The sequence below is a fragment of the Rhinatrema bivittatum genome, chromosome 1 (genome assembly GCF_901001135.1).
Source record: "Rhinatrema bivittatum chromosome 1, aRhiBiv1.1, whole genome shotgun sequence".
Lineage (NCBI taxonomy): Eukaryota > Metazoa > Chordata > Amphibia > Gymnophiona > Rhinatrematidae > Rhinatrema > Rhinatrema bivittatum.
Window position 1 is genome coordinate 424934155 of NC_042615.1, and position 23168 is coordinate 424957322.

The 23168-nt window shown below is 44.0% G+C and overlaps 1 protein-coding gene across 3 annotated transcripts in view; it reads left to right on the forward strand.

Annotated features, from left to right (window-relative positions):
* The window catches only part of NCBP1 (nuclear cap binding protein subunit 1), a 437475-nt gene that overhangs the window by 135528 nt on the left and 278779 nt on the right, over nt 1-23168 (forward strand). For all 3 annotated transcript variants that reach the window (XM_029603603.1, XM_029603613.1, XM_029603623.1), the window contains 2 exons: nt 7748-7817; nt 21980-22195. In XM_029603603.1, coding sequence (XP_029459463.1) covers nt 7748-7817; nt 21980-22195 — 286 coding nt within the window. The remainder of the gene's footprint in view (nt 1-7747; nt 7818-21979; nt 22196-23168) is intronic.

The following is a 23168-nucleotide window of genomic DNA, read 5'->3' on the forward strand; positions in this document are numbered from 1 at the left end:
GCCATGGCAACATCAGTAGCGCACCTACGCTCTGTACCGCTTGCTGACATCTGTAAGGCTGCTACCTGGAGCTCTCTCCACACCTTCGCAGCCCATTATTGTTTAGACACGGCTGGCAGACAAGATTCCATCTTCGGCCAGTCTGTGCTACGCAACTTATTTGCAAACAGTGGTACCAACATCCTTCCGCCAACCCGGTAGGGTTCCAGATGCCCTCTACCAAATTCCACCCCAGTTCTTGTGCCTGTTGCACGTCTTTTGGTATATTTGGTGCATTGCTCGGACATCCTCAGCTCGGTACTCATCCATATGTGAGGACTACCATCCTGCTTGTCCTGTGAGAAAGCAGAGTTGCTTACCTGTAACAGGTGTTCTCACAGGACAGCAGGATGTTGGTCCTCACGAAACCCTCCCGCCACCCCGCGGAGTTGTGTTCGCTTATGATTTATTATTTTATTTTTGCATTTACTTTTTACAATAAGACGAGACTGAAGGGGGACCCCTGCTGGCTGCAGGGTTGGTGCTGTGCTGGGCATGCCCAGTAGGTGCCAGTCAAAGTTCCATGATTGGGCTCCATCCTGATGATGTCACCCATATGGAGGACTAACATCTTGCTGTCCTGTGAGAACACCTGTTACAGGTAAGCAACTCTGCTTTTTCTTCAGTCCCATGCTGGTACACAAATCCAACATCTCTTATTTCAGCCTCCTGGAATAAATTTGAACACGTCCCCTCGACTGAGGTTGAAACGCTAATTTAAAACTCCAGTAACACTGTATGTCCCTCCAGTCAATGCCCTTCCTTCCTCTTTAAGGCCTTTAGAAATGTCCTTGCTCCTATTTTCTCTAAACTGATCAATTTATCTTTCAGAGGAGGTATCATTCCCTCCTTGCTCAAAAAAGCCATAATTTGGCCTCTTCTCAAGAAGAAAAAACTTGACCCGTCTGACCCCGGCAATTATAGGCCCATTTCAAATCTTCCTTTTTTTCTCAAAAATACTCAAATCTGCTGCCTTAAAACAACTTTAAGAACATCTTGAAAAATTTGAGCTACTGGATCCTCATCAATATGGTTTCAAATGCTTTCTCAATACTGAACTCCTTCTCTTATCTCTCACGGATACTTTGAGGCGGGGCATCAGTTCCTTCTTGTCTCCTTAGACATATCTTCTGCTTTCAATATCATTGATCATAATATCCTACTTTTCATCTTCAGGAATATGCTCTCTTAGACATAGTTCTAAAGTGGTTCAAATCGTATCTCTGATCGTTCTCAAACTATAAAATATCGGAACATCCTCTCCTTCCCCCATGAAAACCGGGGTTCCATAGGGTTCTGCTCTCTCTGCCTGTCTTTTCAATATATATTTTGCACCCATCTGTAAAATACTTTCTTCTCTTACAGATTGTTACAAATGTATATGTTGATGATATTCAGCTTGCGATTCGTCTACACTCTTCATGGCAAGTTACTGTTGAGCATCTACTACAAATTTGTTTACTAGCTGGTTAAAGCATAACAAACTGTCTCTTAATATGACTAAAACAGAGTTCATTCTCATTCTCGGTCCCTATATTACCATTCAACAAAAGTCTATCCCTTTCAGTGGTCAGCATTTCCCACTTCAATCTCAAATAAAAAGTTTAGGTGTCCTACTTGATAATACCCTCTCCTTCTGTCCACAGATGAAACAAGTCATCTCGCACGACTTCTATAGATACGAGTGCTATCTGGTCTTTAAAAATTGCTACATCCCCTGAGTTCCGCACAGTGCTTCAAGCGTCTATCTCTCCCATTCTTGATTATTGTAACAGCTTATACATAGGCCTAAAACCACCATTCACCCTCTTCAGATACTTCTGAACTCAGCAGTTCATGTCCTAGCAGGCCTGAGGCGCCAGGATCATATCACTGCTACTTTGATAGATTTCTACTGGCTCCCCATTGAAGAGCATAGTAAATACAAATTAGGAATGCTAATTTTTAAACTTCTCAATGATGACTCTTGCCACTGGGCAAATGCTATCCTTAAATTTTATCAACCTACTCGACTACTACGTTTCTCTGTGAGGCCTTCTAGAAATTCCATCTCCAAAAACAGCCCATCTCCACATAACTTGTGAATGTGTGTTTTCAGTGGCAGGACCTCTGGAATTCATTTTCAATAGACATCAGGCAGTGCGATTCTCTTAAGACCTTTAGAAAATTACCGGTAATTAAAACCTTTCTTTTTTAAATGAGCTTATTTTAGCGAAGTTATTTGGTCTTTCTGTATTTTAACTATTGCTCCCGATACTGTTTTGTTTAATGAAGTTTGAATTTGATTTTATTATTTTATGATTTGTATGCTATATTGTTTGCCATTTTATGATATGTTGGAATTGTTTATGAATGTTATCTTGTGTATCTTGTACATAATAAATAAAGCTTGGGGTAACCTGCTCCGAGTGGCAGTTACTACCCTTAACAGAAACATGGGGGTAACCTGCATGGAGCGGTAGTTACTACCTTGTGAAGTTTGCTGGGCAGACTAGATGGACTATTTTGGTCTTTTTCTGCCATCATTACTATGTTACATTGCCTAGACCTTTTAGGGTTAGGCGATCCACAAATTCTGAATAAATGTAGGTCTGGGAGCCCAGGGCAATTCCCACCGATCTCTGTGTCGGGTACCAAGCCTCCATGGACCCCCAGGTTATGGTCTGTTTGCTTTCTCCCTCATCGGTGCTTACCACGCCAAATTTAGGGAGAAATTGGACCATGTGGTCCAGCAGGCAGTGCCCCATGCCCTTCGGGGCCTTGAGCAACCACTGGTGCCGGCCCCCATACTGGCACAAGAGCCAGTGCTATCAATGTTGGCACCCCTATTAGAGAGGCTGGACACGCTGCTCGATGCATTGCCAATGCAGCTGGTGCCCGGAGGTCCTCCTGTGCTCCGACCGCCACCGATGCCACCCTCAGATACTATCCTTATTCCAGGTTCCTCGTAGGAGGAGGATGTGGCTCCGCGCCGGCGGTGCCTGAGCCCGGTCTCGGGCCATCGGGTGCCCCAAAGCCTCCAGGTCCACAGAGGCCCTCGATGCCTGCATGGCCAACACAGAGGCCCCTTGACAGGCCATCGATGCTGGGACCCAGGGTTCGGCCTTTTTCCCCGACCCAAACAAGTCCATGGGGAGGAGGAGGCCCCTTATGACCCATGGGGTGATGATTCCTCTGAGGCCTTGGATGATCTCCCATTGGAGCCTTCCCCTCCGGATGAGAAGTACCGCTCACCCCTGGAGGATTTGTCCTTCTCCAGTTTTATTCAAGCGGTGGCAGAGGCCGTGCCTTATCAACTGCTGACTGAAGAGGACACCTGCCATAAAATGTTAGAAGTCCTCCAATTCGTGGATGGTCCCAAAGGAGGTGGTGGTTGTCCCGGTGCACGAGGTCCTCCTTGAGGTCCTCTACCATTTATGGGAGCACCCAGGCTCCGTTGCCCCTGTCAGCCGGAAGATGGGCGCCATTTATTTAATGCAACAGGCCCTGGGCTTCCAGAAGAGCCAGCTCCCACACCAGTCCGTTGTCATGGAGTCTGCTTTCAAGAAGACCAAATGGGCCTGCACTTGCTCCTCTGCCCCTCCGAGGAAGGATCAGAGGGCCCTGGATGCCCTAGGCCGCAAAGTCTTCCGGGGGTAGGGGGCGAAGCTTATTGCCCGAATTGCGGCATATCAGTTGTATATGAATCAGTACAACTGTAACCTCTGGAAGCAGGTCCAGGAGCTCGCTGAAAGTCTCCCATAGCAGTTCCAAGAGGGCTTGGAGTCCATCGTGCAGAAGAAATTTGAGGCCGGCAAGCATGAAATGTGAGTGGCCTACGATGTATTTGAGACGGTGGACAGGGTGTCGGTGGCCGGTATCAGTGCCCGGTGCTGGGCCTGGCTTAAGGCCTCAGACCTCCACCCTGAAGTCCAGGAGAAGCTGGCTGACCTCCCGTGCACAGGGGAAATCTGTTCGGTGATAGGGTCTGGGACACAGTGGCCCAACTAAAGGACCATCATGAAACCCTGCAAAAACTGTCCACCAGCACTTTGGACCCTTCCTCGGCGACCTGTTGGGCGCCACGTTGAGACTCCAGGAAACCCTTCTATAGGCAGTGGAGATATCCTCCGGCCTCGTGAGCTCGTCTAGTTCGGACTGCCCCAAAGGGCCATCCATGCCCACAACGTGTGCCTTGGGCCCGGCCTGCGGCAGAATTTTGACTGGCACAGCTTAACTTCGGTGCCCACAGGTCCCGACCCACCGGTTGGGGGCCGACTATGCCTATTTACAAATTGCTGGACCCCCATCACCACCGATCGATGAGAGTTCTCCATCGTGAAGCGAGGCTATCGCCAAAATCTGCTCAGCATCCCGCCAGTCTCCCCTCCCTCACCAGGGTGGAGCCTCGTGGAGCATGCAACTACCTTCGAGTTGTAACTCTCGGCCCTGTTGCGGTCAAAAGCAATTGAACCGGTTCCCCTTGCCCAGCAGGGCTGGGGGTTGTTCTCCAGGTACTTTCTCATTCCATAGAGATCGAGCGACCTCCATCCCATCTGCGACCTCTGAGCCTTAAACAAGTTCTTGAGGCTAGAGCGCATCAAGATGGTCTCATTGGGCACCTTAATTCCGCTGCTTTATCAGGGGGATTACTCTGCTCTCTCGATTTGCAAGACGCCTATGCTCATATTGCAATATTTCTACTTCACCAGAGATTCCTGCACTTTGTGGTAGGTCAGCGGCACTTTCAATACAGGGTTCTACCCTTCGGCCTGGCCTCTGCACCCTGGGTCTTTACCAAGTGCTTGGTAGTGGTGGGAGTACATCTGCGCTGCGGGGGGGGGGGGGGGGGGGGGTGCATGTGTTCCTATATTTGGATGACTGGCTCATCAGGAGTCCCTTGAGGGAGGGGAGCCCTCAAAGCCCAGCACTCCACGGTCAGGGTGCTCCAGTCACTGGGGTTTCTCATCAATTATCCAAAATCCTAGCTGATGCCGTCCCAGCGGCTCAGCTTCATTGGAGCGGACCTGGACATTACGGTGGCCAGGGCGTTCCTCCCCAGCAATTGGATGGCGACCCTAGTTGTCCTGGCCAGGTCCATTTGTCGCTGACAGACGGACGGCCTCTGCTCACCTGCTCCTGATGCTGGGCCACATGGCATCTGTGCATGTCACTCCGATGGCTCGTTTAGCCATAAGAATGATGCAGTGGACCTTGTGTTCCCAGTAGCACCAAGCCTCTCAGGACTCTCCATGCTGGTCCAGACAACAGAGCTGCTCCAGATCTCCCTTGCCTAGTGAGCACAAGAAGCCAATCTGAGCAAAGGCCTCCTATTTCAGCCCCCTCCTGCTCAGGTGATCCTTACCACAGATGCCTCCAACATTGGCTGGGGTGCCCATGTCTGTGGCCTTTGCACAGGGTGTGTGGTCGAAGCCCGAGGTGGGATGCCAATTAAATTTCCTGGAACTCCAGGCGATGCAATACGCACTCTATGCGTTCTAAGATTGCCTGTCCCACAAAGTTGTCTTAATACAGACGGACAACCAAGTGGCCATGTGGTACGTGAACAAATAGGGACAAAGGCTCTTATCTCCTTTGTCAGGAAGCAGCGCAGATTTGGGTCGGAGCCCTAACAAGCCATGCTCCTGTGAGCAGTATACCTGGCAGGAATGGAGAATGTGGTGGCGGACCACCTCAGTCGGATGTTCCACTCTAACGAGTGGTCCCTCAACCTCTCTGTAGCAGACAAGATCTTCTGCAGGTGGGGTCGGCCGGACATGGATCTCTTCATGTCCCCTCAGAACCACAAAGGTTGCTTCTGCTCCCTGCGCAGGGAGGATAGGGAACCAGCCGTGGATGCCTTCGCCCAATCCTGGAGTGCAGGTCTCCTGTACGCATATCCTCCAATTCTGCTCATAGGTAAGACCCTCGTGAAGCTCCAATGGAACAGAGGCTCCATGATCCTCATAACCCCGCATTGCCCATGACAGTTCTGGTTTCTGATCCTCCGCGGCCTGTCAGTCCAGGAGCCCATCTGCCTAGGCACCTCGCCCGACCTCATCACACAGGATCAGGGCAGGCTGCGCCACCTGAACCTCCGGTAGTTGGCCCTCATGGCCTGGATGTTGAAAGGCTAGTGTTACAAGTCCCTCAACTTTTCAGACAACGTCTCACAAGTCCTGGTAGCTTCTTGTAAGCTTTCCACATGGATGTCCTACCAGTCGAAGTGACGGAAGTTCTCAGTCTGGTGTGCGGAGCAGGGTCTCGACCCTTTCATTTGTCCCACACCTCGGCTTCTGGACTATCTCTGGTGTCTCTTGCAGCTACTTCGATCCAAGTTCATCTCCATGCCAATAGCGCCTACCACCGCAGAGTGGGTGACACTCCGATCTCGGTGCAGCTCTTAGTGGGGTGCTTCATGAGAGGCTTACTTCAATTGAAGCCTCGACTGCGTCCTCCTGTTGTGGCCTGGGATCTCAACGAGGTGCTAGCATGGTTTATGTGGTCTCCATTTGTGCTTCTGTGCTCCTGCAAATTGAAACACCTCACCTGGAAGGTTATCTTCCTGGTGGCAATTACTTCCATTCGCAGGGTCAGTGAACTACAGGCCCTGGTGACCTATCCGCCTTATACGAGGTTCTTCCACAACAGGTGGTGTTGCACAATCACCCTAAGTTCCTGCCTAAGGTGGTGACTGACTTCCATCTGAATCAGTCCATTGTACTGCCCCTACCAAGGTGAGCGGACTCTGCACACCTTGGACTGCAAGCATGCTCTCTCTTTGTACCTGGAGTGCCCTGCAGCTCACAGGCAGTCCACCCAACTCTTCGTCTACTTTGACAAAAATAGACTTGGGGTTGCGATGGGCAAGCAGACTCTGGCCAATTGGTTGGCAGACTGTATCATTTTCTGCAATGAGTTAAGTGGGCCTTTTGCTCGAAGGCCGAATGGAAGCGCACTCAGTGAAGGCCATGGCAGCATCAGTGGCCTACTTCTGTGAGTTCCTATTGCTGAAATCTGCAAGGCCGCGACGTGGAGTTCTCTCCATACCTTCGCAGCCCATTACTGTCTGGACAAGGATGGTCGACAGGACAGAGTCTTCAGCCAGTCTGTCCTCCGTAACCTGTTCCAAGAATGAGAACCCAACTCTCCCTACCTAGAGCCCAGTATGTGGTTCAGACTGCCTCCTGTTGTTGTGCCTGTTGCATGTTATTGGGTGTCTGTTGGCCCTTTATTTTCTGGGGGCAGCCTGCAGCTTGGTATTCAACCATCTGTGAGGACTACCATTCTGTTTGTCCTGGGAGAAAGCAGAGTTGCTTACCTGTAACAAGTGTTCTCCCAGGACAGCAGGATGTTAGTCCTCAACAAGACCTTCCCGCCACCCCGCAGGGTTGGGTTCATCTGTTTTCTTATTTTATTTTTCGCTTGTCTTTTATGCTTTGTAACGAGACTGAAGGGGGGGACTCCTCGTGGCTGCGGGGATAGTGGCATGCTAGGCATGCTCAGTGTGCCAGTCAGTTTCTAGAAACTCTGACAAAAGTATTCCGTGCCGGGCTCCTTCTGATGTCACCCATCTGTGATGACTAACAGCCTGCTGACCTGGGAGAACACCTGTTACAGGTAAGCAACTCTGCTTTCTGAATTTCTTGCATACTTTTCATATACAGTATCATAAAGGTATTCAGTTGCTACCTTATGTTTTAACATTGTTGTATTTTACATATTGCAGGAGACGTCAGAAGCTTCATGTATCTATGTTACAAGTTTGGTCTGCTGATAAGCCACATCCTCAAGAAGAGGTAAACTTTCTCATTAGATTAAAAATTACATTTCACTGTAATATTAACAAGGCTAGAAAAATATTAAAAATGTCTAAGTGCCAGCAGGAACTTTTAAGAGCTTGTGAGAAAATGTTTCCTAGCCCTGGATTGAAATACAGCTAAAACTGTAGAGCAGAGCTTTCCAAACTTTTCATGTTGGTGACACACTTTTTAGACAAACATAATTTCGGGACACAGTAATTCATCTACTAGCAAACCAGAGGTTAAAGGTTAAATGAACAAAATGTATTTTGACAATTTACGTATGTTTCCTTAAATATATACATAATAAAATGTTTCACGACACAACCTATCTTGTGAAAACCTTTCATTTATATTAAAAATATATAATATTCCAAGATTAATGTTATTGTTATAATTTATGAGTAACAATAATAAAACAAAGTTATTGTGTTATTCAATTTACCTCTTTAATGAGATATATGAGCTTGATGGACACAGCTTTTGAATATTTGATGTTAATAAAAAAGTCCAAAAGGTCTTCTGCGAATTTTAAAAAGCTGGCCAGTTTCACACTATAAAATTATTGATAGCTTCATTCAACTAATTCTATTTGGCTATGAGAGTGAAGTCTGGAATTTATAGGAAGGGACAGAATGTCAATATAAATCCTGCACCTCCAGTTCTGTAACTCTCTGCATCCACTGAAATTCCTCCAAACAATGGAGCTTGGATGTTTCCCTTACAGCTCATCATACTAAAAGATATTTTCAAATTCTGGTGTCACCTCACAGTAACAGCAGCACAAACACCTTCCACTGCCAGGCACATTGTGAACTAACACAAAACCCCGCAAAAAAGACACTCAAAATCTATACTGCAATCCCATCATAACGTAACAGTAATAACACCAAGGACTCAAACAACAATACCCCTACCTGTGAAAAAGCAAGGGTAAATATTAGCTGGGTCCTAGAATACCAATATACCACCTACTGAGGAAACAAAACAAACCAGATTGCTATAGATCCCTATGCTAACAGAATCTCTCATCATGGTCACACACACAGAGCAGAGACAGACCCTCACCAAATACAGACTACAAAATAAAGGAGCACAAATTAGACAAAAACTGAAATGGAAATCCCAAGAAGCCAGACTCTATGTATTAACAATGGAAAAACAGAACCACCACTCCTCATGAAACATAAAGCATCAGTTATAATAGTAAAACCATACTAATAAAAGAATATTTTAAAACTATTGATAAATAGAATTTCTATTAATTAAAATCATATACATTTTTTACAATTTCCCAAACACCAATAAAATATTTCAAAACAGCACATTTATCAAATAACACCCAATAATTAAAACTAATAAGGATTTTAAAAAGCCCCTGCTGTCCATACTTTGGAGCTCTTGATTTCCAGTCACCCTGATATTGTCAAGGATTAGGAGGTTATCCTCTCTCTCTCACACACATTCTCACATGTCCATTCTCTCTCACACATACACTGTCACATACATACACATTCATGCTCTTATATCCACCATAACCTCTCGCTCTCACAAACACTGACACACTCTCAGGCTCTAAGACACTCTCTTCCCCTCCACACACACCCCCCCACACAAACTCTTACTCCCCTGGATTTTCTCATACACACTCATGCTCTCACTCTCTCTGGCTCCCTCACATACACACACACATACCCAGGCAAGTTCCCAATCATCCTCATACAAACACACACACCCAGGCAAGCTCCCAGTCATTCTCACACACTGAAACTGACCCCCAGGCAGGCTCCCATTCATTCTCACACAGACCCCCAGGCAGGCACCAATTCATTCTCACACACACACCCATACACCACACACAGGCAGGCACCTCTTCTCACACATACAAACCCCAGGAAGACACCCATACATTCTCATACACAGACGCACCCTCGGGCAGGCACCCATGCATTCACACGCACTCTACGGGCCCTCAGCTTCTCTCTTACCTCTGGGCCTCCTCTTCACGGGTCGCTGCAGGATGGGCTCTGCAGCGGCGGCCCTGCTCTTCTCGGGCCGATCCGCGGCAGCGGCGGCCCTGCTCTTCTCGGGCCGATCCGCGGCAGCGGCGGCCCTGCTCTTCTCGGGCCGATCCGCGGCAGCGGCGGCTCTGCTCTTCTTGGGCCGATCCGCGGCAGCGGCGGCTCTGCTCTTCTCCGGCCGATCCGCGGTGGGGACCCTGCTACCGGGCCTCCTCCTCCTCTTCTTAGCTGGCAGCAACAACGCTGCTCCTCTTCTGCACTTGCGGCTCCTTCAATATTTTTCTTCCGGGGCCGCATGGGCAGGAAGGAGAAGGAGCACCTGCACGTTTAGACGTCACCTTTTTCTTCTGGCCGTGGTGATGTGAGCTCCACCACGGCCTTGCCGATCTTCCTGCTGGCACGGAGCACAGCGATTCTTCAGTACTAAGCCGCCAGTGGGATGAGGTCCACTGGCGGCCGCATTGGCTCCCACTTGCCGGTGTGTCACGTGCACCGGGCTTGCGCGACACACCGGCACACTGCAGGCGACACAGTAAAGTGTCGCGACACACACTTTGGAAAGCTCTGCTGTAGAGCATTGGTATTACAAAACAGAATGATTGTAATTGGAACTTCTGCTTTTTCTATTATATGAAATGAGTCTTTAATTCACAGTACCACTGTTTTATTCCGAAGCTTGTCACAAAACTATATTTACAAATTTACAATAGCTCATCTATAAATTTGTAAATGTCCTTTTGGATAAAACAGTGGTACTATGAATTAAAGATTGTATATAATAGAACAAGCAGAAGTTCCAATTACACATTCTTCTCTTTTGTGTACAATTTGCATGTGTAATTTTTACCCACTCCACCTCCTGTTTGAGCACTTATCACTGAGCTATTTGAATGGACTATAATGAGACCATTTAAGCTTTTAGGTACCAGTGAAAACCATGTATGCTTCATTAAGCTAACTCAATTCACAAGCATCTGTTGAATTAGGCAGCTCTCCTGCTAACTTAAGGCTTTGACTTAGCAGTTTAAATTTGTCAACCATAGAAATTCCTCTGTCCAGTAGCTCTTCCAGTGTCCAAATATTTCCTTTTCATACTTTTCACCCATTACTTCACTCAGCATTTCTTCACTTTCGTCATTGTACCCCAACTGATAACTGAACTGACAATATTTTCATCTCCTTGTTACCATAATAGTGAAGTCTTTTATCAGCAGAAGGCTGGAAAAATGTCAGACTGATATTGCAACTGACATCTTTTCCTACTGTAGACAATCTTGTCATTCAGGTACCCAGTTGGTAATGCCACTTTCCGCATTAGAGAGGTAGGGAGGAAAATTATCAACCTGCTGGGTCCTCCTGAGTCTTGCCTACCCCACTACATCTCCAATCACAGCAGTGCTGCTCTGAGGGTCTGCCCCTCTGCAGGTGTTTGTGTTTGTGGCTGATTTTATTTGTTACTGTTGAAAACTGCTTTGTAGCCTTTTGGGCGAGGCAGTTAATCTATAAAATCTACTACTGTTTGAAAAGCTGTCTGGAGGTGGCATGCTGCTGGTGGTACACAACCAAACCTGTGTTCCCCTTTAGAAACAATGAAGGAACTAAAGAAAGATGAAAACCCTCAACACATGGTAGAACCTTGCTCACTTGGTCAGTGAAGCCTATTAAACTATAGGTATTTTCAAACCTTCTCCCTCCTCTCAAGCTCAGGTTACTTAAATTAGCCTGGCAGCAAATTTTCCTAAATTGTCACAATGTTTGTAAAAACAGACTCCTCAAAAATGGACGAGCTATTCCTAACTCTGGCTCCATCTTGGTAGTAATGGGTATTGGCAACAACTCCAAATCCCCCACCCAGCACAATAGAGTTCCTTGGCCATGCCATCTGGTCTATTCGTGGGTAGACACAGACCCCACCATAGGACATTAAGATTAAAGTCATAGCAGTAATGAAAAAAAGCATTATTTTAACCGATCTCCAGACATTTTGACCCTAGTTCACAAATCAAGCATGCACATACTATAACCAAACCTTAGACATAGAAAACATTCAATTGTCTTTATTTCAGTGTACATTCAGTGGTCAACAAATCTTGGCGAATTTATTTATTTATTTAAGGTATTTTATATACCGCAGTACGTTTGGAACATCACCTCGGTTTACAATAAAACATAATACAGCAACTGGCTTTACAAGAAACACGTGAAAGATATAAAGAAGTAGCAACAGATAGGATTATAGACAGTGCTGGGGAGGAGCCGGTTGTCGTGGTACATGTGGGCACCAACAACATAGGAAAATGTGGGAGAGAGGTTCTGGAAGCCAAATTTAGGATTTTAGGTAGGAAGCTGAAATCCAGAACCTCCAGGGTGGCATTTTCTGAAATGCTTCCTGTTCCACGTGCAGGTCCCCAGAGGCAGGCAGAGCTCCAGAGTTTCAATGCGTGGATGAGACGATGGTGCAGGGAAGAGGGATTCAGCTTTGTAAGGAATTGGGGAAACTTTTGGGGAAAGGGGAGACTTTTCCGAAAGGATGGGCTCCACCTTAACCAGAGTGGAACCAAGCTGCTGGCACTAACTTTCAAAAAGGTGATAGAGCAGCTTTTAAACTAGAACAAGGGGGAAAGCCGACAGTCACTCAGCAGTGCATGGTTCGGAGAAATGTATCCTTGAAGGATAATAATGAAACAGGAGAGTTAGGGCATCCCAATAGAGAGGTTCCATTAAATGCAAACATAGTTCATATGCCTATATGTAAAAAATCACCAAAGCTAATGAGTTCCGAATTATCCCAAACAACTGAAAAGCAGGATGTTAAAACAAGCAAAAACCACACTTTGAAATGTCTGTATGCCAATGCCAGAAGTCTAAGAAGTAAGATGGGAGAGTTAGAGTGTATAGCAGCAAATGATGAGATTGACATAATTGGCATCACAGAGACTTGGTGGAAAGAGGATAACCAATGGGACAGTGCTATATCAGGGTACAAATTATATCGCAATGATAGGGAGGATCAACTTGGTGGGGGTGTGGCACTTTATGTCCGGGAGGGTACAGAGTCCAACAGGATAAAGATCATACAAAAGACTAAATGCTCAGTAGAATCTATATGGGTAGAAATCCCATGTGTGTGGGGTAAGAGTATAGTGATCGGAGTATACTACCGTCCACCTGGACAAAATGGTCAGACAGATGATGAAATGCTAAGAGAAATCAGGGAAGCAAACCAATTTGGCAGTGCAATCATAATGGGAGATTTCAATTACCCCAATATTAGCTGGGTAAATGTAACATCAGGACTTGTTAGAGACATAAAGTTCCTGGATGTAATAAATGATTGCTTCATAGAGCAATTGGTTCAGGAACCAACAAGAGATTTTAGATTTAATTCTTAGAGGAAGACAAGATTTGGTGAGAGAAGTAACGGTAGTGGGGCCACTTGGCAACAGTGATCATAACATGATCAAATTTAAACTAATAACTGGAAGGGGGACAATAAGTAAATCTGCAGCTCTAACACTAAATTTTAAAAAGGGAAACTTTGATAAAATGAGGAAAATAGTTAGAAAAAAACTGAAGGTGCAGCTGCAAAGGTTAAGTGTTCAACAGGCATGGACATTGTTTAAAAATACAATCCTAGAGGCGCAGTCCATATGTATTCCACGCATTAAGAAAGGTGGAAGGAAGGCAAAACGATTACTGTCATGGTTAAAAGGTGAGGTGTGAAAGGCTATTTTAGCCAAAAAAAATCCTTCAAAAATTGGAAGAAGGATCCATCTGAAGAAAATAGGATAAAACACGAGCATTGTCAAGCTAAGTGTAAAACATTGATAAGATAGGTGAAGAGAGAATTTTAAATGATATTGGCCATAGAGGCAAAAACTCATAATAAAAACTATTTAAAATATATCCAAAACAAGAAACCTGTGAGGCAGTTGGTTGGACCTTTAGATGACAGAAGGGTTAAAGGGGCTCTTAGGGAAGATAAGGCCATTGCAGAAAGACTAAATGAATTCTTTGCCTCCGTGTTTACTAATGAGGATGTTGGGGAGATACCAGTTCTGGAGATGGTTTTCAGGGGTGATGAGTCAGACGAACTGAATGAGATCACTGTGAACCTGGAAGATGTAGTAGGCCAGATTGACAAACTAAAGCGTAGCAAATCACCTGGACCGGATGGTATGCATCCTAGGGTTCTGAAGGAACTCAAAAATGAAATTTCTGATCTATTAGTTAAATTTGTAACCTATCATTAAAATCATCCATTATACCTGAAGACTGGAGGGTGGCCAATGTAACCCCAATATTTAAAAAAGGCTCCAGGGGCGATCCGGGTAACTATAGACCAGTGAGCCTGACTTCAGTGCTGGGAAAAATAGTGGAAACTATTCTCAAGATCAAAATCGTAAAGCATATAGAAAGACATGATTTAATGGAACATAGTCAACATGGATTTACCCAAGGGAAGTCTTGCCTAACAAATCTGCTTCATTTTTTTGAAGGGGTTAATAAACATGTGGATAAAGGTGAACCAGTAGATGTAGTGTATTTGGATTTCCAGAAGGCGTTTGATAAAGTCCCTCATGAGAGGCTTCTACGAAAACTAAAAAGTCATGGGATAGGAGGTGATGTCCTTTCGTGGATTACCAGCTGGTTAAAAGACAGGAAACAGAGTAGGACTAAATGGTCAAATTTCTCAGTGGAAAAGGGTAAACAGTGGAGTGCCTCAGGGATCTGTACTTGGACTGGTGCTTTTCAATATATATATAAATGATCTGGAAAGGAATACGACTAGTGAGGTTATCAAATTTGCGGATGATACAAAATTATTCAGAGTAGTTAAATCACAAGCAGACTGTGATACATTACAGGAGGACCTTGCAAGACTTGAAGATTGGGCATCCAAATGGCAGATGAAATTTAATGTGGACAAGTGCAAGGTGTTGCATATAGGGAAAAATAACCCTTGCTGTAGTTACACGATGTTGGGTTCCATATTAGGAGCTACCACCCAGGAAAAAGATCTAGGCATCATAGTGGATAATACTTTAAAATCGTCGGCTCAGTGTGCTGCAGAGTCAAAAAAGCAAATAGAATGTTAGGAATTATTAGGAAGAGAATGGTTAATAGAACGGAAAATGTCATAATGCCTCTATATCGCTCCATGGTGAGACCACACCTTGAATACTGTGTACAATTCTGGTCGCTGCATCTCAAAAAAGATATAGTTGCGATGGAGAAGATACAGAGAAGGGCAACCAAAATGATAAAGGGGATGGAACAGCTTCCCTATGAGGAAAGGCTGAAGAGGTTAGGGCTGTTCAGCTTGGAGAAGAGACGGCTGAGGGGGGGTATGATAGAGGTCTTGAACGAGTAGATGTGACTCGGTTATTTTCACTTTTGAATAATAGAAGCACTAGGGGACATTCCATGAAGTTAGCAAGTAGCACATTTAAGACTAATCGGAGAAAATTCTTTTTCACTCAACGCACAATAAAGCTCTGGAATTTGTTGCCAGAGGATGTGATTAGTGCAGTTAGTGTAGCCGGGTTCAAAAAAGGTTTGGATAAGTTCTTGGAGGAGAAGTCCATTAATGGCTATTAATCAATTTTACTTAGGGAATAGCCACTGCTATTGATTGCATCAGTAGCATGGGATCTTCTTAGTGTTTGGGTAATTGCCCGGTTCTTGTGGCCTGGTTTTGGCCTCTGTTGGAAACAGGATGCTGGGCTTAATGGACCCTTGGTCTGACCCAACATGGCAATTTCTTATGTTCTTACAGGAACTGCATAATAAAAGATATATGTACCAAAATGTACAGAACAATAATGAGATTTATTTATTTAACATTTTTATATACCGACCTTCATGAAAAGATTCAATTCAGATCGGTTTACATGGAAAGTAGGGACTAACTAAATAAATAACCATATAACAAGAAGGCAATAACAAGTTACATATAACAAGGGTATCGAACTTGGGGGGGGGGCTAGAGTAGCTGGGAAGTAGAAGTACAGCAAAAAACTAGAGGGTAGATATATATGTATACTGAGAATGGTCCGAGTGACTAGTTAGTGGGGTGGATCCTGGTTGGAAGGTATGTTGGCATTTTAGAGATTAGGGGAAGGCTTGGAGGAAAAGCCAGGTCTTAAGTTTTTTTCGGAAGGTTAGAAGGCAAGGTTAGAAGGCAGGAGTTAATGGAATTGCTTTAAGGATAGGGTTACAGGAGGAGCTATCAGGGGAGGGTACTACCAGTGAATTTATATTGAGGGGGGGTAGTATAAGAGCCAGAGGGTCTGATATATTGAGTGATTAACAGAGTAAGATATGGGGGGGGGGGGGAAGAGGGTGCATATAGATCAAGAGTATGCCTGTTTAAACAGCCAGGTCTTGAGGTTCTGTTTGAATTTCCTGGGGCATGATTCCTGGCGGAGACTTGGGGGCATCTTGTTCCAAAGGGCAGGTCCTGCTATGGAGAGTGAGCATTCTCTAGTGGAGACAAATTTAGTGAGTTTAGGCGAGGGTGTATGTAGTTTTGCCTGATGCTGCGTTCTGGTGGGTCTTGTCAGGTTTGCGAAATCTGAATTCTCTGTAAACCAGTGCATGTTTTGGTTGTGTAGGGATTTATGTATGAGGGTGAAGGATTTATATATTATCCTGGAGGTAATTGGCAGCCAGTGTAGGTGTTGGAGGACCGGCCTGATGTGATTGTGAGGATATGGGCAGCCTCATTTTGTAGCATCTGCAGAGGTTGGGTTGCATTTTTAGGAAGGCCTAGGAGGATGGCGTTGCAGTAATCAATTTTGGCTAGAATAGTGGCTTGGAAAATAGTGCGAAAGTCGTAAAGGTGTAAAAGGCTTTAAATTTTTTTTTTATTTTTTTTTAGTATGAAGCTTGAAAAAGCCATCTTTGAGGGTGGAGGCGACAAACTGTTTTAGATTGAAGTGGTTGTCTAGGTTTACGCCAAGGCTGCGTACATGCTGAGAAGAGGTGGTGGATAGTGATTGTGTGTGTGGTATTGGTGGGTTGAGGGTGGTGATCTGGGGTGAGATAAGGAGCTCTGTTTTAGAGGTGTTAAGAGCCAGGAAGTTGTTTGAGAATAGGGTGCTAATGTCTGTGAGGGCTGAATCCCAGGTCTTCATGGCATTCGGTAATGTCAATTATGGGAATGAGGATCTGCACATCATCGGCATAGATAAAGTGCGGAAGCCCAAGTTTGGAAAGGAGATGGCAGAGTGGGAGGAGGTATATATTGAAGAGGGTAGAGGACAGTGAGGAGCCTTGCAGTACCCCTTGCAACAGGTCAAAAGGTTTTGATTCCCAGTGTCCAATTTTAACATTGTATTGCCTGTTTAGAAATGATTGGAACCAGCGGAGGGGGTTTCCGGAAATGCCGATTTCTTTAAGGCGTTTTAGTAGGATATTATGATTGACAGTGTCGAATGTGGAAGAAATGTCTAAAAGAGCCAGAATGTAGGATTGCCCTTTATCCAAGAGCTTTCAGAATGCATTCGGAGAGGGAGATGAGAAGGGTTTCAGTGCTATGGTGTCTGCGAAACCCATATTGTGAGGGGAAGAGAATGTGATGTTCATCAAGGTAATCTGTTAGCTGCTGGTTAATAATGTTTTCTAGGATTTTTGAGAGGAATGGAAGGTTGGAGACAGGGCGATAATTGGCAGGTTTAGAGGGATCAAGGGAGGGTTTTTTAAAAATAGGTTTTATTATGGCATGTTTAAGTTGGGTTGGGACTGAGCCGAGAGATATGGATTTATTAATAATGTTGGCTATGGGTTTGGATATAATGTTGGGAATGGTGAGGGAGGGTCTTGGTGGGGATTGTATCTGAGGAATGCACTGCAAGTTTGATTTTCTTGAGGGTGGATTCTATTTCCAAGAGGGTGGTGGTCTCGAAGTTAGTATAGCAGTGGTGTTTGCTGCTTGGGTGGTACTGAGCATGAGAGAGGTAGGCGTAGTGCTTGCTGATAGGGTGTTGGAAGGTGTGTGGGTGGAGGAAAAGCATGACAACAGTTTCTCTATTTTTTGTGGAAAAATAGGGCCAGTTTTTCGCATTTGGCTTGGTTGTCATTGTCGGGGGAGGGAGTGTGAGGGGATTTAATTAGGGTGGAAACGTATTGAAAGAGGGCTCGGGGGTTTAAATTGGAACTGATGAATTCTTTGGGAGTTAAAGTCTTTTTTGGCTTTGTCAGTGTCATTTGACCTTAGAGTACATGATACCTGGTTGTCATATATATCTGAGAAATATGGCTATCTGAGGGAGAACCATACCCATTCTTGAAGCTCTTCCTACCAAAGTATAAGAACATAAGAAATTGCCATGCTGGGTCAGACCAAGGGTCCATCAAGCCCAGCATCCTGTTTCCAACAGAGGCCAAAACCAGGCCACAAGAACCGGGCAATTACCCAAACACTAAGATGATCCCATGCTACTGATGCAATTAATAGCAGTGGCTATTCCCTAAGTAAAATTGATTTAATAGCCATTAATGGACTTCTCCTCCAAGAACTTATCCAAACCTTTTTTGAACCCAGCTACACTAACTGCACTAACCACATCCTCTGGCAACAAATTCCAGAGCTTTATTGTGCGTTGAGTGAAAAAGAATTTTCTCCGATTAGTCTTAAATGTGTTACTTGCTAACTTCATGGAATGTCCCCTAGTCCTTCTATTATTCAAAAGTGTAAATAACAGAGTCACATCTACTCATTCAAGACCTCTCATGATCTTAAAGACCTCTATCATATCCCCCCTCAGCCGTCTCTTCTCCAAGCTGAACAGCCCTAACCTCTTCAGCCTTTCCTCATAGGGGAGCTGTTCCATCCCCTTTATCATTTTGGTTGCCCATCGTGCACTCTCCAGGAAGAGAAGAAAGAGGAGGAGTTGGTGTCATTTACTGCAAATCCTTCCCATTGTCACAAAAGAAGACACACCAGTGGCTACAAATGTTCGCTGGCTAAAATATGGATGTATGATGACTCCTGCTGACATTTATAAAGTGCTACTAGAAATACACAGTACTGTATCAGATACCCACACAGTGCTTCCCACCCAAGATATCGACCCATACCTAGAGGAACTGTTTTCTCTGATCTCCCAGGTGTGCATAGAATTCCCCAATGTGGTCATTATGGGTGATTTCAATTTATATTTTGGTGATCCTTCATCCCATCCACACTAGCCTCACATTTTCTTTAAATTATGACCATACTCAGTTTAGACTGACATAACTTCTCCTTACTCCTCACTCAAGTCACATATAGAAACATAGAAACATAGAAATGACGGCAGAAGAAGACCAACCGGTCCATCCAGTCTGCCCAGCAAGCTTCACACATTTGTTCTCATACTTAACTGTTTCTCTTGGCTCTTAGTAACCTTATGTTCTAATTCCCTTTTCACCCCCACCATTAATGTAGAGAGCAGTGCTGGAGCTGCTTCCAAGTGAAATATTAAGTTTGATTAGTTGGGTAAGCGGCAGCATAGCTCTCTGCCATGAAGCAGAGGGCAATGCTGGAAATGTGTGAAGTATCAGTTTTTCTTTTTCCCCTGTCATTGAAGCAAGGAGTCATGCCGGACATGCACCGAAAGTGAAGAATGCTTGAAAGTCACATTAACTATCATCAAATATTGAAAAGCCTAATAATTGGTAATACCTATAAGCCCATGAACCCATCCCTGTTTTTTTTTCTTTTTTTTCTTTTCTTTTTTTAATTGGGAGATGGATGCCCTTCATCCTTCTACTCTGTGAAGGTGGACACCTACCACCGGCCACTGGCATCCCGCTCCGTTAATGCCTCTGTGGCTACTGCCGCTCCATGCAGTGTTTTACTACCTGCTCTTTATATGCGTCCTCTAGAACTGATGGATCCCATCCCTGGGTTTTTTTATTATTTATTTAATTGGGAGATGACAGCCCTCCATCCTTCCGCTCCGTGAAGGTGGACACCTACCACTGGCCACTGGCATCCCGCTCCGTGAATGCCTCTGTGGCTACTGCCGCTCTGTGCAGTATTTTACTACCTGCTCTTTATATGGACACCTACCACTGGCCACTGACTTACTCTTAGCACCGCTAGTTAATAACAGAAATTATTTAATTAACAGACTGTTCCCTAATCAAATTCTGTATTCAACTGCCATAGCAGCAGAACTGAGTCCGTCCAGATTTGTCTCAAAAGTTAAAATTGACTAAATTCTTGGCCACAGTATTGCTAATCAAGTTTACCAAAGGGACCTGCTTCACAGATAATCTGATAAAGATTTGGAATAAGACCCTCAAACGTGTGATTTCTTTTTGCAATAGCAGGTGTGGTTTTTTTTTTCCAGGCAGCAGCTTTAGTATTCAGGTTTTCATTGGTTTTTTTTATGGGTTTTGTTTGTATTTATATTCTTTTTATTTTTATTATTTTTAAATGTCAATTTTTAATCAAGTTTTTATTCAGATTGTTTTTGTTTATGTATTTTTATGAACCATTTTTATTCTGTTACTGATTGTGAGAGATATATTTGTAAATAAATGCTGTAGTGGCTCCATTGAAATGTAGAATGCTCCCAACTGGACATCCTCTCTAGTATACTGAAGAATGAAAATCCTAAATAAAAGGGATGATAACTAGAACTCTCCTGATGATGGGAAAAACAGTCACTTGGGCCTTAAAATTTAAAGTATACAGAAAAGAAGCCTAAAAGGCAAGAACATATTTTGTTACCAAAGTTATCACTGAAGCTAAAAACAGTTCAAAAGAACTGTTTTGATCACTAGTAACTATGTAGACAGATGGACTCAGCATCCCGCCCAGCTGCTTGTGTACATGGGTTTCACCGATTCAAGGTAAGCCATGTCTTCTGTTCCATGAGAGCGTACACTCCACCAGGTGTTAACGCCTTCCCGTTGTGAATGCTGGCGGTCTCCAGCTACTATCAATCGGTCAGGGGAATCCTGTTTTCACTTTTCACTGAGCGTCAGTACACATTTCCATAACAGCTTTTGCAAGGAAGATTACTGAGTTGCTACGCTTCCTGTGGGGATATATATACCCCCGTGCTGACGTCAGATCCGTCTCCAACTGCTAGCACGCGGATACTATCCCATTCGTTCTGAGTCCATCTGTCTACACTAAGGAAAAGGAGATTATCAGGTAGTAATCTCAACATTATCCAGGTTTTGAATAGTGGCTTTAATTTTATTGGGCCTTCCATCAGCTGTGATTGTCGGCTTTGATATAGTAGGCTGATTTAAGTGGTCTCCTCATGTAAATGGTACTTTGCCTATTAATGATGGAATTTTCTGTGCCGATCGAAATATTTTAGTGTGAGCCACAGGCAGGCAACCCAGAGATCCTGTATTTTTATCTATTTGTTTGTTTATTTTTAAACTGATTTACCACCAGGGGTGCACTTTACATTTTTGTGTTAGAATTCTAAATTCTTCGAAGCCCTGGTCCTTACTGCCAAATACTTGTCAGTCATACATTGTCACTATTATTCTTTTCTTAGAGGCCTAAAATGAACTGCTAGAGGAAATTGTGATTCATTTATTTTTACATGTAAAGCACTTCCATGGTCACCTTTTCCTCTTCTGTGACAGGAAATGGAAGTCTTTGTGGTAATAGCTGTGTTTTATATGGACATTTTCCCAGCAAATTGTCTGTCTTCTGATATTAATTTAGGATTTTTCATGTTATTTATTTACCATAGATGATTGTGGACGCAAAGAAGGTACATGATGTGATGCCAAGCAGGCTTCCTTCGATTACTGCCCTGGGTGGCTGCTTCTGGTGCACCAAGGCTAGCAGTGCTGCAAAGACAGTGATCACAGGGAGGGCTTTGTACATAATTCTGTTTGAATGGGGCATGCTTACTGGCCAATTCTTGTAGTGGAGTTGTCATTCCTTTGGATTCTTAAGTTATAGACAAAGGAATGTCACTGCCATGTGAGGTTAGGGAACCCAGGTACATTGGTTTAAGAGCTATGGCTTCACATTTTTTAACCTTTCTATTCAGTATGGTTGTATTAAAACCCTGCAAATTCTATTTGTGCTACAAAATAAGAACAACAAACTATTTAAGGGAAAAGCAATGTACTTGTGAGTGAAATCTAACTATTATCTTTTTGGTTCAGTATTTAGACTGCCTTTGGGCTCAGATTCAGAAGATGAAAAAGGATCGCTGGCAGGAAAGACACATTCTGCGGCCATATCTTGCATTTGACAGCATACTTTGTGAAGCGCTACAGCATAATCTGCCTCCTTTTACTCCACCTCCACATACTGAAGACTCAGTTTACCCCATGCCAAGAGTAATCTTCAGACTTTTTGACTACACAGATGCTCCAGAGGTACATAAGACTAATTTAATATTGATCTGTGTAAATAAGTTTAATAACACTGCTTGATGGGAATTGGTTATATTTATTTCTTCTTCATGCTACCATGTTAATGCACATTTCTTTATCCCACTTAATTGTTGCCATAGTCATGAATATGAAAAAAAAATAGGCAAGGGGGAAATTTATATTAAGGTGGCTTTATCTCAAGTTTTATTTACAGGAGAAATGAGCAAAGGACCTAAAAGAACTGAGTTGCATATAGAGTCAGACACCTGCCTATAGATCATACTCTGTCAGTAAAAAGTTGTATTTTATCTTTGAGAAACTTTTCATTAGTTGGACCACTTGAAATTGTTGAGCTCCATACGATTAAAGCTAATAGAAGACTGGTTATATATTATAGCAGAAGAATATATAATCAAAAATGGCTCCTAGGTTTGCTTGAACTAAACCTTATTCTTTATTGCTGACATTGGTTCAGAAGAGACCAGTGGCAGCAGATGGTAGTGCTATAACCTTGCATATATAGTACAGCATGATATATTCTCTAAATATTAGTTCACCTAATCACACAGTAACGATATCCAATTTTGGGAAAAAATTTGAAGATAGCTATGGGTATGTGCAGCAGTTGCATGACTGCATGGCATACCTTAATTTCTTTTCTTTTGTAGCCAATATTCATGTTCCTGAGCTCTGCTCATTTTTTTTCATTCCCAACAGTATATTGGGTAATATCTCTCCAGTTTCCCCTCTTAGATAGCAGTATATCTTAATATTCTTTCTTTCCTTCTTATCACTCAGGCTTTTCATCATCAAGTTCATTTTCTTTTTTGAAATCTGTCGGCAGGCCGATCTTGCAGTAGTTTCTGATAGCCTTCCAGGCTGCAGACTCATCTTTTGCTTTCAGCTGTCTGTTCTAAAAATATCTTCCCCGTTTTGATTTTGTATCACTTATCCTCAGGATAGGCGACTCTTGTCC